The sequence below is a fragment of the Paroedura picta genome, chromosome 16 (assembly GCF_049243985.1).
Source record: "Paroedura picta isolate Pp20150507F chromosome 16, Ppicta_v3.0, whole genome shotgun sequence".
In the NCBI taxonomy this organism is placed as follows: Eukaryota; Metazoa; Chordata; class Lepidosauria; order Squamata; family Gekkonidae; genus Paroedura; species Paroedura picta.
In genome coordinates this window covers 29,324,513-29,338,386 of record NC_135384.1, presented here as the reverse complement: position 1 = coordinate 29,338,386, position 13,874 = coordinate 29,324,513, and the positions used below count along the sequence as shown (strand labels likewise).

At 54.4% G+C, this 13,874-nt stretch overlaps 1 protein-coding gene across 2 annotated transcripts in view; it reads right to left on the bottom strand.

Annotated features, from left to right (window-relative positions):
* PLCD3 (phospholipase C delta 3) overlaps positions 1-10,950 on the bottom strand; it is a 32,279-nt gene extending 21,329 nt beyond the window's left edge. Inside the window, exon 1 of one of the 2 annotated variants that reach the window (XM_077315821.1) lies at positions 10,617-10,950. In XM_077315821.1, coding sequence (XP_077171936.1) covers positions 10,617-10,752 — 136 coding nt within the window. In that variant the 5' untranslated portion in view covers positions 10,753-10,950. Of the gene's footprint in view, positions 1-2,158; positions 2,312-10,616 lie in introns of those variants that run through there. The other variant, XM_077315822.1, reaches the window with a different exon arrangement.
* Between the last annotated feature and the right edge of the window lie 2,924 nt (positions 10,951-13,874).

Below are 13,874 nucleotides of genomic sequence, written 5' to 3'. Positions count from 1 at the left end.
CCCGAGGCCACTTAAAATGCCAAACATCAAGAAAACCAGAGACGGGCCAACTCCTCTGCACTCAAGAGACTTTTCTAAAGAAGCAGATTCTGCCCCACCTTGTGACACCCTCGTCATTTCATTTAGCGAGACGGAGGGAAGTGGGGGGTCACACAGCCGTGGTCGGTCGTGTGTTAGAAGCGTGTGCCCCGTTAGAGGCTGGAATTCAAGGTAGCCTTGGGGCTCTTGAAAGGTGGAAGGGCACCATGATGCCAAGCAGGCCCCAGGACTTACCTCTGGCTCCGTTAAGGCCCCGCCCCCAGAAAGGAAACAGGCCTTTACCAGAGGCTCGCAGTCTGGCTGGGCTGCCAGCAGCTTAGTGGGAAAGAAGCAGGGCCGACAAAGAGTGGAGCATTTTGCAGGACCAGAATTGCTTGTACACGTCTGTTTTGCACGTACTGACTGTGCATCGCCACAGTGCCTAGGTTCCCTCATCCACTTCTTGTACCTGCGGCCCTCAGACTGGAACATAAAATGAATTTTATTCATTTCCATTGGGGTCGTGGTTAAGAGCGGCATCCTCTGATCTGGAGAACTGGGTTTGATTCTCGGGTATTCTTTGGACGGTCCAAGTTCTCTCGGAAGCATTCTCAGCCTCACCTACCTCACAGGTTTCTGTTGCAGGAAGAGGAAGGGAAGGGGTTTGTAACCTGCTTTGGGATTCCCTCAGGAAGTGAAAAGCAGGGTATAAAACCCAGGTCTTCTTCTTCTGCTTCACTGTCACTCCTGCCTTTCTCCCTAATGGAGGTCCAAAGTGGCTTTCGGCATTCTGATCTCCGTTTCGTCTGCAGAACAACCTTGTGAGGTGGCTTGGCTAAGAATGTCTGAAGGGCCTAGAGCATTCTCTGGCAGGGGCTCATGGGAATTGTAGTCCATGGACATCTGGAGGGCCGCAGTTTGGCTACCCCTGGCCTAGAGTAACCCACAAGGTTCTGCTGCTGGGGATTTGAACCCGGGGCTCCCATGTTCCAGGTCAACACTTCCTACAAAGGCTAGCGTTCAAAATAGCATCGTGCGTTCGGTTTGTTTTCGGATTGTCCACTACGATCATGTTCCAAATCTCACAAGCCGGAATATTTTCCGACAAGCTGTTGCAGAGACCCACGTTCCTTCCCAGTGCCCTGCCGTCAAAGTACGGAGAAGTTGCGTTGAACCAAAGGGAAGTAAATAAACTCTCAGATTACAGGGGAAAACCTTGGCCTGCCCTCATCCTTTTCAGGGATGGCGTGGGGGCGGAGGCCAGAGAAGGAATATCAGAAACCCACGTCGAACGAGAGCTGTTTTCTCGATAAAGGCCGCGATTAAAACACGTGAATCCGTGCCAGGGAGAAGAAATACCGGGGCAGCCAGAGCACAGGCTCGCCTCTGACCACGGCCCCCCTTTCAGAACGTTTCCAGCCCGCTTTGCTCACAGCAAAAATGCCACTTCCCTTCCAGCTCAGAAAACAGCAGCAACCCGTTTTCCAAACTGCCCCGCCCGGCAGGAGAAGAATTCGTAGGTTGCCTCACTCCCTGTGTTGATTTGAAATCTGCAGGGCGGTCTCCCGCCCCAGTTGCTCCAGGGGGCCAAAACCCACGCCAAGAAGCACTAATTGTCGAGCTGCGGTCGGATGCCCCAACCACCCCCCCAATTTGCCCCTCAGGCCTCCCACCTGCAGCCAAAAGAGACCCGGCCTGCCCCTCTCGCCCTTCCCCTGCCACTGGGTCCCCCTTCCTTCCTGGGGGCTGGAGGACCGCCAGCCTCAGACGCGGCAGCTGATACTCGGCATGATCAAGGACTGAACCGTCAAAGGCACGCCAGAATCCTATTGCACTGATCCCAAGACGGAAACTGCGGGAGAAATCCACAGCAGCACTCCAAGGACATTTTGGTCTGTGCGCCTTCAACAGCAGCCCCTCTGGAAGCACTTTGAGCCAGGACGGCTCTTCCTTCGGACAGAATCCCTTCCCAAAGAGGCTAGAGCCCCAGATGCAGTGGGGCAGTGGGGGTGCCCACTTTGGGGCAGGAGGCCAGGACCCAGCTGGACGGACGGACGGACAGACACACAAATGCCCAAATGCTCTGAACTCACAAGCCGCCCCCTAATGCTTCCTCCAGCCCAGGCAGACTGCCACTCACCTTGCAAGGCGGCTGACATGCTGGCCATCTAGGGGCAGGGCTGCCCGGGCAGGTGGGGGGCGGAGAGAAGCCGCGCTCATTCCCCCAGCGAGGCCGCTCAAGCGGCCCGATCCCGTCCGCGGCCTTCCTCCCAGTGCCAGGACCGAGTGCTGTTTTTGCAAGAAATTTTTTGCCGGGATTGTGCAACGTTAGCAAATCCAGCCTGTGCATGAACACGCAGGTGGCTTTGCAGGCCTTTTGCGGGTCTGGCCAGTTCCTGATTCTGCAATTCCTGTATTATCTAACTGCCTTCCTTTGGCTGTGCAGAGCGAAGAGCGCGAGAACGGCTGATCCATTCGTTCAAAAAGATCTACAAGGGCCAGACGACTTGGAAAGGACTGTGTACAAAAGCCCAAACGCTGGTCTCTCCAGGCTAGGGAGGCCAGCCTTCGGGGGGGGGGGGGGGAAGGCTGATGGGGCCGGCTACAAGTTCAGTCCTTCCTCATGATTCGGAGATGATGAGAGCCAAAACGAGGTCTGGATTGTCTCTCGTTTTCAGGGTCCCCACTTTCCTCAGTAGCTCCCAGCACTTCTTTCTAATCCATAAACTTCCATCTCAGAATATGTCCTTCTGCCTTCGCATGCCCCGCTTTCACATCTCAATAGGGCCCTCGGTAAGATCCCCGGTAGCAACTGTGACTCTGAGGACCCACAAAACGCAGAGACGGTGGCCACGAGGGATCCTCCACGCATGGTCTTATCGCCCGATAAATGCATACCAGTTTTTCACAAAGAAATGAGTAATTGACTCCCACCTATTCGAGAAACTCTTCCAGGACCTTCAAGGAACCCCAGGGCTTCACAAAGCCCTCGTTGCGGAAGCCGTTCTAAAGAAATGTCCTGCGCAATTCAGTTCTTGCCTGTTTGAGTCTCAAGCGTCTCTTGCAACAGACTGGCAACGTATTCCTAGGAAGGTTTGGCAATTACCTGCCCTGGGAAAAACACGGCACCCGACTGACACAACAGGTAAGGTAAAGGTATCCCCTGTGCAAGCACCAGGTCGTGTCTGACCCTTGAGGTGACGCCCTCTACCGTTTTCATGGCAGACTCAATACGGGGTGGTTTGCCAGTGCCTTCCCCAGTCATTACCGTTTACCCCTCAGCAAGCTGGGTACTCATTTTACCGACCTCGGAAGGATGGAAGGCTGAGTCAACCTTGAGCCGGCTGCTGGGATCGAACTCCCAGCCTCATGGGCAGAGCTTTTAGACGGCTGCCTTACCACTCTGCGCCACAAGAGGTTCTTAACACAACAGGAGAGAACCGCAAAGGTGAGGGATAAAACTGTATCTAGAAAACTATAAACCACTTATTATCAGCCCAAAGTGCTTAAGAACCATACAAGAGCATCTTATCTGTTGATCACCCGTAACGCCTCTCCGTGAGTACGCAGGAATGCCAACAAGCTCAGACCTAACGCAGTCTGATCCTGCCAATCTTCCTTGGAAGTCTGTATACAGATACGCACAGTTGTACAGAATTCCCCCCACCCTCCATTTTCAACAGGGGCGTAAACAATTCTGCAATCTGTTATAGCTGGTTCTGGTCCTGCAATGTGTTCATCTCGATTGTCATAGGCCAGGCCACATTCTCACCCCGTCAGTATTTCCGCTCCCTCCCCTGGGTCCTGGGAAACCCCGCTGTGTGTTTCTCGGCAAAAAGAAGGTCCAAGGTGAGAGGTATCGCACCTCCGGCGTCCCTGACGACAGACTGACAGCGTATTCCCAGGAGGGTTAGCAACTCACTGCCCTGGGAAAAACACGGTCCCCGGCTGAGAGCACGGGAGAGCGGACAAGTTCAGGCCTGTTCTGTTGGTAACGCGGTCGGTGTCCAGGGTGGCCCCTGTTCCCCTGGGGAGGATCTTGTTCCTGCTTGAAATGTCAGCTGCCAGAGAAGAAGAAGAAGAAGAGTTGGTTCTTATAAGAGTTGGTTCTTAGAAGTGCGGCAAACAGGCCGGCCAATGCGTGCAGCTCCAAGCTCCACCGGTGACTGAGACGGTCGGTGTCCTTAGGCAGATTGGGAGTGGGTGGGTCAGTGCTTGGCTCTTATGACCCCAGGGAAATGCCCTGTGCCACCTTGGGGTCAGAAGGCAAATTTCCCCCAGGCCAGGGTTTCTGGGGGTGGATTCTGGGCATGGAGTTTGGATCACTGTGATGGTGGGTAGGTAGTTGTGAGCTTCCTGCATTGTGCAGGGGGTTGGACTAGATGACCTTGGAGGTCCCTTCCATGATTATTCTATGGATGACCACGTTAACTCAGGCCGCTGGACACAGGCAACTCCAGACCAGTTAACTCACCCGTCACGTGCGGCGTACTGCCTGGAGGGGCAGGAAAGTCCACCTCCACCTGCTCCCAACATGAGGTAAGTGGGAAGATGAGCTTCCCGAGGGAGGGGGTGGCCATTTGAGAAGGGTCCTCTCCTCCTGCAGACCAAGCCAGGACCACCCACCCGTCACGGGCGATGCGACAGGGCCTCTCTGGCAAACCTTATGTGGGAATCAATGAGTCTCTGGCATTCCGTGCCCTCAGGGCTGGGGCCTTCCGTGTCAAAAACGACGGCTTCAGCTGGGCCTCTGACCACACTAGTCGCCCAGGAGAGAGCCAGTGTGGTGGAAGGGTCGAAGGGCCAGTCTAGATCACAAGGGGGCCAAACTGTGACTCTCCAGATGTTCACAGATGACAGTGCCCATGCGTGCCTGCCAGCACATGGCAAAGGTTAACGCTGGGTATAAGTTTTTGTGTGCAGGCATACGAATGCTCCAGCCCAGAATTATCAACATTGTTGGTCATAAAAGTGCCACTGGACTCGAACTTTGTCCTCCTACCCTGCAGGGTTGTTGATAAGAGAACACAGAACAGATATAAGCTGCTTTGGGGTGGGGGGGGTTCCCCCATTGGGGAGAAAGGATCAGGATATAAAGCGAATAGAAAAGAACTGCATTGAAAGATATGAAAGAATATTGCAAGAAAGACATTGAAAGAAATGCATGGTGGTGTCCCAGGGAGATGATGCTCCGTGCCACTCCCCTCTGGCAAGCCCTCTGTTGCGCTGAATAGTTAGCAGGGAGCCTTTTGTGCGTTGTGTGCAATGAAGAACCCGGCCAAGGCATGGCATGTTCCAGAGGCGGGTGTGGCTGGCAAGCCGGCCAAAACACACACACACACCCAGCCACAACAACAACGATACCATGAATGACTCTGGAAGAGAGAGAACCAGGTGGGGAAGATTCTTCAATGGGGCTTGGTCCCCCCAGTGACCTTGTCACGCGGTCCGTGCTGGTCCAACAGGTTTGCGCATCCATGAGCATGAGCCAGTTGCGCGGAGAGAAAAGAGGTGAGCATTGGCTTCCGGGAACAACCGTATCGCCCGGACCGTGCTTTTTGCTCTCGGCCCAAACTGCTTTCTCGTCTCCAACTTGGGACACGAGGAGGAACGCAAACTTCCCTCAGCCTTGAAATTAGGCAAAGGTCATCGATCCTGCAGGTCCCGCCAGGGAGCGATTCCAGAAATGCTACAGCCCTCAGGGAGGTGAAGTTGCGGAGTGACCTTGGCCCTCACCTCACAGGTCTGCTGGGAGGATAAAATGGAGAAGCAGGCAGCAACGGGGTGAGCTGCTTTGGGTCTCCCCGCTAGGGAGAGAAATGAATGAAAGAAACCCGCATTTGAGAGACTTCTGGCCTCTCCCCTCCATCAGAGTCCGAGCAGCTGGCAGGGCTGAGCGTCAGTGATTTGCCCAGGAGACCTCCGGGCTAAGCAGGGGGCTGAATCCAACTTTCTTCCCGCTCAGGGCACAGCGTCTCCGTTCCCAGACGGTCCTCATGTTGACTGTGCACATTGATCTGGCTTAATTATAGCCCGCGCACCATCTCTGGAAGGCCTGGGGCTATTTTGAGAGGATTTCTGCCCCTGGCAAAACAGGGACTCTCACCTGGGATATGCCAGACCTGCAAGCGGAATTATATCGTCAAGTCTGTTTTTCCAGCCACGAGCTCATTCATTCCTTTAAAGACAGATCCAGGAGGGGAGAATAAGTGTTGGACTTTATGCTGTACATTTCACTGCCCGAAGGAGTCTCAAAGTGGCTTACAGTCGCCTTCCCTTTCCTCTCCCCACAACAGACACCCTGTGGGGTGGGTGAGGCTGAGAGAGCGCTGATATCACTGCCCGGTCAGAGCATTTTATCAGTGTTGTGGTGAGCCCAAGGTCACCCAGCTGGCTGCATGTGGGGGAGTGCAGAATCGAACCCAGCATGCCAGATTAGAAGTCCACACTCCTATCCACTACATGAAGCTGCCTCTCTTTAAAGACTAAGGAGGTTTAACCCATGGTATCAGCTTTCGGGTGCCTGCAGTTCTTCAGAGACGCTGGAATCCCTCTGCTGCTGCTACTGCTGGCTTCAAAGAACGGCCATTCTCATTTCTGCCGAGGCCCATTTATTTTGCAGTCATGAGACACGACAGGCCTTTGGGCTGCACAAATTCCAGTGAACGTGTTTTAACAAGATGATTGGAAGGGCATTGGTGCGAAAGTCTGGAGAAATATAATGCAAGGACGGGGAAATATCCATGGGCTGGTGAAAAAAAGCACACCCTACACTTCCCCCCCCCCCGCCTCAGTTGTTGGTGGAATGAACAGGCTGCAAAACAAATTGTAAGAGTGCAGCGCTTGGGTCTTGGGGTGGGAGGCAGTGGAGGGGAGAGACCTTACCCCCCTTCCAAAGCAGCCATCTTATCCAGAGGGACTGATCTTTCATTGTCTGGAGACAAAACGAATAGTGGGAGATCTCCAGGCCCCATCTGGAGGCTGGCAACCCTAGTTCCATGGGGTGTACCGTACCAAGCCCTGAAACAGCCAGCTCACAGTGGGGTGGGGGGGAGAAGATTTCCCACTGGATGAAACCCCCAAATGCCTCCAAGTCCGCAATCAGGGCCTTCGGATTAGCCGGGGCTGCACATTGGGACCACCCAGAAAGAAAGCTGCTCCAGGGACGCCGCAGGTACGCAAATCAAAATAAACAGTGTGTGTGGGTGCGTCTGCAAGGGGAAATCTACCCACACTAGGAAGAATACCCCACACGTTGCCCCTTGTGGGAGAACGGCAGCTCAAGCCCTACCCAACTAGGGCCAGCTCTGTCTGCTTGTCGGCTCCCCAACGCAGTTCTAGGCTGCTTTTAATCCGAGCGGCATTAAAAGGCTCAGTCCTCCAAATACTCAACAATCCCTCCTCCTTCCCATTTCATCCCAGTCCCCAAAACGCAGGAAGGGATTTCTGGACCGGTTAATGATTGCTTGTCATCTTGATTGGATTCGGGGAGGAGGGGGTCACGGTAAGGACCAGTCTCTCTGGGAAAGCAGCCAGGGCTGTGGAATGAGGACATGGGGGGGGGGGCTTGAAATTGCTGCATTTTATATTCCTTTCCGTCCACCTCGCGTCATTAATCAAAGCGGTCGTGGCTTTGTAAGAGCAGCCGCATTTATAGAACGCTGTCAACTGTTTGTGAAGAAGTTTGAAAACTTCCCAAGACGCTGTCCTCCTGTAAGGCGGAGCCGATGGGGATGTTAAAAAAGCAGGTGGAGAAATTTGGGCCCCACAGGGGACCCAGGACACAGCAGGAGTGGGTGGCGGGCAGTTCACCCAAAGGGCCACCCTACACCTGTTGGCCTTGCTGCTGCAGACTGGGCCTTAGCCAAGCAGGCCCTGCAACTCTTCAAGGCAGCTCATGATGAGGAAAGCAATCGAAAGACCAGTCAAGGCAGAAAACCAGTGTCAGTGGCTACACAGAGGAAACACAGCCCCTCCCGGCCCCCTACGTCAGCTTAGTGTGTGGATGAACAGATGTTTTTCTAACTGGTGTCAAAAGACTGCCACAGTCCACTTTACCAGGGAGAGCTCTGGGACCTGGGGGCTGTCACAGTGAAGGCTTTGCTGGCTGGGGTCATCCCCCCCCCAAACACACACACACAGACTTTTCTCTGCATGCAAAGATCTTGCCAGGATCCAGTCATTCTTTATCACATTCTTCTAGGGTCACCTGGCCGCTGGTGGGGTATGGGGGGCACAGTTGCTGGATCCAGGTTGGGAAACTCCAGCAGATTTGAGGTTGGAGCCTGGGGGGGCCCCCAAGCATTCATTTTCTCCAGGGGAACTGGCCTCTGCAGTCTGGAATGGAGCTGTAATTCTGGGGGATCCCCGGGTCTGACCTGGAGGTTGGCATCCCAACTCTGTCAGCTTTGAGGTCTTGGACCTGTCCCAGGAGCTAGCACCCAACTTTCAAGTCCCGGGGGGAAAGTATCAGGAAACCCCAATGATATGCAAACTGATTGTGAATACCAGAACAGGGATATTTTATCTGTGGTCGTTTCTAACAGCAGAGGAGATATATAAGTCAACAAAAGAAAGAGGTATATATCTTCAAGGCACTGTTAGGGCCAAAGCTCTCTCTCTCAACAGATCGATCAAATGAAATGTGTTTTGAAGCAGGAAGGCTTTTGGAAATTGCGTCTTGTCACCCTTCCCTTCGGAGAGGTTGCCTATTCTGATTGTCCGGACACGTATTCTCGCCTGGCTTGATGCCCCTTCCGCCCCCTTATCCTGCGCTGGGCTTCCGGCGCTGGAAGAAGGAAGTTCTTCTGATTTATTTTTCTTGGCCCTCATTCAAGAAAGCCTCGCGCAGGCTGGCTCTCTGGCAGACGCAGCAGAGGAAAACTGTGTCTGAAACGGGCCAAGTTTAGACGCAATAAACAAACTCGCTTCCCCGTCTTTCTCTTAGTCGTCGTCTGCTTGCAGCAACGCACAAGACGGTCGTTTCTGCCACGCAGCTGCCGCCAGTCGTGGCCTGAGCATACTTTCCTAGTCACAAAACCTTATAAGTAACAAGTGCTAGAATTTAGGGTTCGCCTCATTCTTGATTTTGCCAGCACGAGGAGCAGTTCACGTAAATTGCTAGTTTTGTTTTATAGAAAACCGAACGTGCTCCTGTATTTCTTGATTCACACGAAATCGACTTTGCTTCACATATTGTAATATTATATTAGGAATCCAGTTTTGTATTAGTATTGTTAACTGTAAGCCTTTTGTGACTAGCAAAATATATATATCTTTTGCCCAGACCGCAACCGATGAAAGTTGTTATGCAGCAAGCGAGATTTTTCCTGCCTCTAGCATTGTTGTGTTGGCAGACTCCCATCTTGTTGCTGTAGCATTCGCCCCCTCCTCTCTCTTCCGCACAGTTCTTGTGGGTCGCAGCCCGCCTCGAAAGGACCGGGCCCATTTCACCCCACAGGCCCCGGCTGCGTTGGGGCTACGGCGCCTTCCCCAAAGAACCGTGCTCAAAGAGAAACAAGAAGACGCTTGGGAGGGAATCAGGCAGGTGGCTGCGTTGGGCTGAAGTAGCAAGACAAGGCTTGAGTCCAGGGGCACTGGGAAGACCAACCACGTTTTATTTAAGGTATAAGCGCTGGGATGCAAGCACACTTGCTGAAATATCTGATGAAGTGAGTGTGCACACCAAGGCAGCCGCCTGGACTCCAAGGTTGCTCAAGCGCTTTTGGACACGGCGGCTCTCCTGAATGCATCTGCCCAAGTCCCTGCAGGTCCCTGGCCTCTCTGCCTGATAAACTACACCTCTGCCCAGAAGACTTCCAATTCTTGCTGCACAAATGAACCTCCATCTCCCACGCTGGACTGTCCTGCCCAGAAAAGGCCACCCCCTTTCCTCCCTTTCCACTTAGCAATTCTAAACCAGCCCAAGAGCCGAGGCGAGGAAACTCAGCCGCCCTCCTTCCCAATTCTATGCTTTCCGGCAGCCTTTCCAAACAGAGCACCAGGTGTCCGGAGGGCTCAGCCCGGCTCACTAAGAGCACCGGGAAATGATGCTGGCATTTCAATCCGGTACAGAACTCCTGCGAGCCTCTGAAAGGGCGTCGGGACCGGAGCTTGCGCCTCAGGCTGAAGGGCCATCCCGGGGAGCCCAAGAGGTCCCGAAGCGGCACCTGTCCCCTCGAACACAGATCCGGGAGGGGCATCGCGGGGGTCGGAAGGCCCAGGAGCCAGCTTGAGCCCAGGGGGGCCTTGAAGACCTCGTTCAAGGGATAAGCTCTGGGTTGCCTGTGCCTGCAGGAGGGGGCGTCCACAGGACAGCTTCCACCCCCCCCCCAAAAATAACACTCCGTGGGTCTTCGCGGCGCCCCTGCAGGAGTCCGATTTCGCGCGCTCTCCCCAGGAGCCAGCCCCGTGGCTCTTGGCACTCCGATGTCGCTCTCTGGGGAAGCCGCCCCGGGCCACACTGCAAGTCCGTGGCTCTTGGAGGAGCCCGAGTGGAACTTCGCGCGTCCCTGCGCAGGGCTCCCCCCTCCCCCCGGGACCCTCCCTCTCTTTCCCCCTCGGGCCAGGCGGGGGCGGGGGGGGGGTCGTGGACTCACCCAGCTTCTTGAAGGTGCGCTGCGCCGACAGCTTGGCCAGCCCCCCGCCCGCCTGCGCTCGGGACTGCTGGGGCGGTTGGGCCGGGGGGCTCTCCGGGCGGGTCGTCTTCTTCTTCTTGCCCCGGGCGCAAATCATGGCTGGGCCGGAGCCGGGCTGCCCCTCCTGTGCCGGGCTCTGCTGCTTGGCGAGGCGCTCCGATTGCAGCCAGGCCGGCCCGAGCCGCCGCTCCAAGTCGTCCCCGCCCTCCAGGCGGCCAGCCCGCTTTGGGGAGGGACCGGGGCGCGCTCCTGGCCGCCGACTCCCCCCGCCTCTCCCGGGAAGCGCAGCCCTGGCGCCTGCGCTCCAGCCGCCCCCTCCCCCCGGGGGGGTGGCAACCCTGCGGCCAGGCGGGGACCTGGAGGAGGGGGCAGGCCTGGCATCCAACGGGGGCGGTCCGGACTCGCCCTGGAGCACACGAAATCTTCCACCCGGCACAGAAGTTGCTGGTCCCAAAGAAGTGGGCATGCACACAGCGGTTGCGAGCCAGGATTGAACTTGGGGGGAGAGTTTGCTCTACTGACTCAGATCAACCTGCCCCCCCCCCCCGCACGGACACCTGAATCTAAATGCGACAGTGTGAATGCAGGTGGGAGCTTCTTCCCAGGATATTATTGAGCCGGGAAGGGCAAGTCAAAGGAAGTTGATGTAGAAGAAGAAGAAGAAGAGTTGGTTCTTATATGCCGCTTTTCCCTACCCGAAGGAGGCTCAAAGCGGCTTACAGTCGCCTTCCCTTTCCTCTCCCCACAACAGACACCCTGTGGGGTGGGTGAGGCTGAGAGAGCCCTGATATCACTGCTTGGGCAGTACAGCTTTATCAGTGCCATGGCGAGCCCAAGGTCAACTCAGCTGGTTGCATGTGGGGGAGTGCAGAATCGAACCTGGCATGCCAGGTTAGAAGTCCGCACTCCTAACCACTACACCAAACTGGCTCTTGGAGTGTGCTTTAAATATCCATGCATACCTTTATTTTACCTATATGCATTTATTCCATTTGTATCCTGCCACTCCCACATAGTAGCTGATGGCCACATAGTTCCATACATACATACATACATACATACATACATACATACATACATACATACATACATACATTGTAGTCATGAACAGAATAACACCAATCTCTGCCTATAGGATTGTCATCCCCCCACCCCACCCCCATCCACCGGCATGGGAGGGGGCGGGAAAAGGATGCCAAACCCAGGTTAAGAACCTCCTGGAGATGCGGGGTCAGAGACCTTGGTAGGGCGCCGGGTGGCAGAGTCTGCCCCGCAGAGCATCCCTTTTCTCCAGGGGAACTGATCTCTGTTGCCTGGCAGCGAGCTGTAATTCCAGGGGGTCCCCAGCTCCCTCCTGGAGGCTGGCATCCCTCAATGCCTCGTAGGCTACCTGTGACCCCCTCAGTGACCCTAAAATAAAATCGGCCCATGTAGGGAAACCATTCCTCACACGAAACTTAAGGCCTGTTGGTCTGAAGCAGCAGGAACAAAGTCAAGACAGAAGCTTTCGTGTGCAAGCACATGTCTTCAGATATCTGGGGAAATGGGCATGCCCACAAAAGCTTGTATCTTGAATAAAACTTTGTTGGTCTTAAATATGCTGCTGGACTTAGTTCTAGGAGTAAGAATGTATAAGGTGTATATATATTTTTGCACAGGGAGTTTCCAGTCCAGGAGAACAGCCCCATCTAGAGGTCAAAACAGGTTATGCGGAGTTTCATTCAAGGGTTGAGAAGGGACCTGAGAGATTTATTAGGGAAGATTTGTCTACAGCCCAGGCTGAAATTGTTTTTCATCTTCAAAATTCCCTATGGGAAGAGTTTTTATTGCATGAAACATTTCATTTCTCACAGTTCTATTCTCACAGTTCTGAGCCTTCGGGAAGGGCGGTATATAAATATAAATATAATAATAATAAATATTGAAGAGTGGCAAATAGTGTGAATGCTTCCATGCATGCATAAATATCCTATTTCTATGCCGCCCCATCCCTGCCAGCTTGGGGTTACCACATTTTAAAATCATGCCACTAATAATAAAACTGTATAACTATAAATAGAGCTATAAAACGCCAGTCTAAATATAACCACCTCCTATTTAACATCCCAGGCGGGGACTAATCGGCCCCCCATGGAGGGGACAGGGAGGGGCTTCTATCCATGGATGTTTCCAGGAGGCGTTTCCAGTGGGGACCATTTCTTGGTGACCCTGCCTGGCCTCGACCATAGGCCTGGTGGAACTGCTCCCTTCTGCAGCCCCTCCGGAATTCCTTGAGAGCCTGGAGGGCCCAGATCTCCTCAAGCAGAGCGTTCCGCCAGGTCGGGGCCACAACCAAAAAAGCCCTGGGCCTAGTCAAGGCTGGTTTTATCTCTCTGGAGCCGGGGACCCTCAGCAGATATAAACTGCCTGAGCTTAAAGATCTTGGGGAGGGGGCTGGAGGGAGTCCCGAAGAGACAGGGGTCCCAGACCATTTAGGGCAGGGGTAGTCAAACTGCGGCCCTCCAGATGTCCATGGACTACAATTCCCAAGAGCCCCCTGCCAGCGAATGGGAATTATAGTCCATGGACATCTGGAGGGCCGCAGTTTGACTACCCCTGATTTAGGGGCTTGAATATCAGAACCAAAACCTTGAAGCTGATTCGGTCCCCAATCTGGAGTCAGTGGAGCTGAGAGCGCAGGTGTTGCATGTGCCCTACCTGGGGCTCTTGTCAGAAGGTTTCTGAGCCAGTCTAATCCAGAGGTGACTGTTGCAGGGATCACTCAGGACGAAGTTCCTGACAGTCTTCCTCAGTGGAACAGGCTTCCTCGGGAGGTGGTGGGCTCTCCATCTTTGGGGATTTTTAAACAGAGGCTGGAGAGCCCTCTGACGGAGAGGCTGATTCTGTGAAGGCTCAAGGGGGTGCCAGATGGCAGTGGATGAGCGAGAGGGGTGTGAGTGTCCTGCACAGTGCAGGGGGTTGGACTAGATGACCCAGGAGGTCCCTTCCAACTCTATGATTCTAGGCATCATCAGGTAAGGTGTGTCACACCTGGCATAGATGGCAGAACACCCGGCAGGCAACACCTGTGAGCTGGTCCTCCGTCGATAGGGAGGCATCCTGTCCGCATTAGCTAAAGAGGGCGGATGGAAGGAGAAGTGGATCCGAAGGAGGAGCTTGTTAAAAGCGACCGCCCCGCACTCCACTCCTTCTCCTGAAGATGGCGCTGGCGAGCCAACG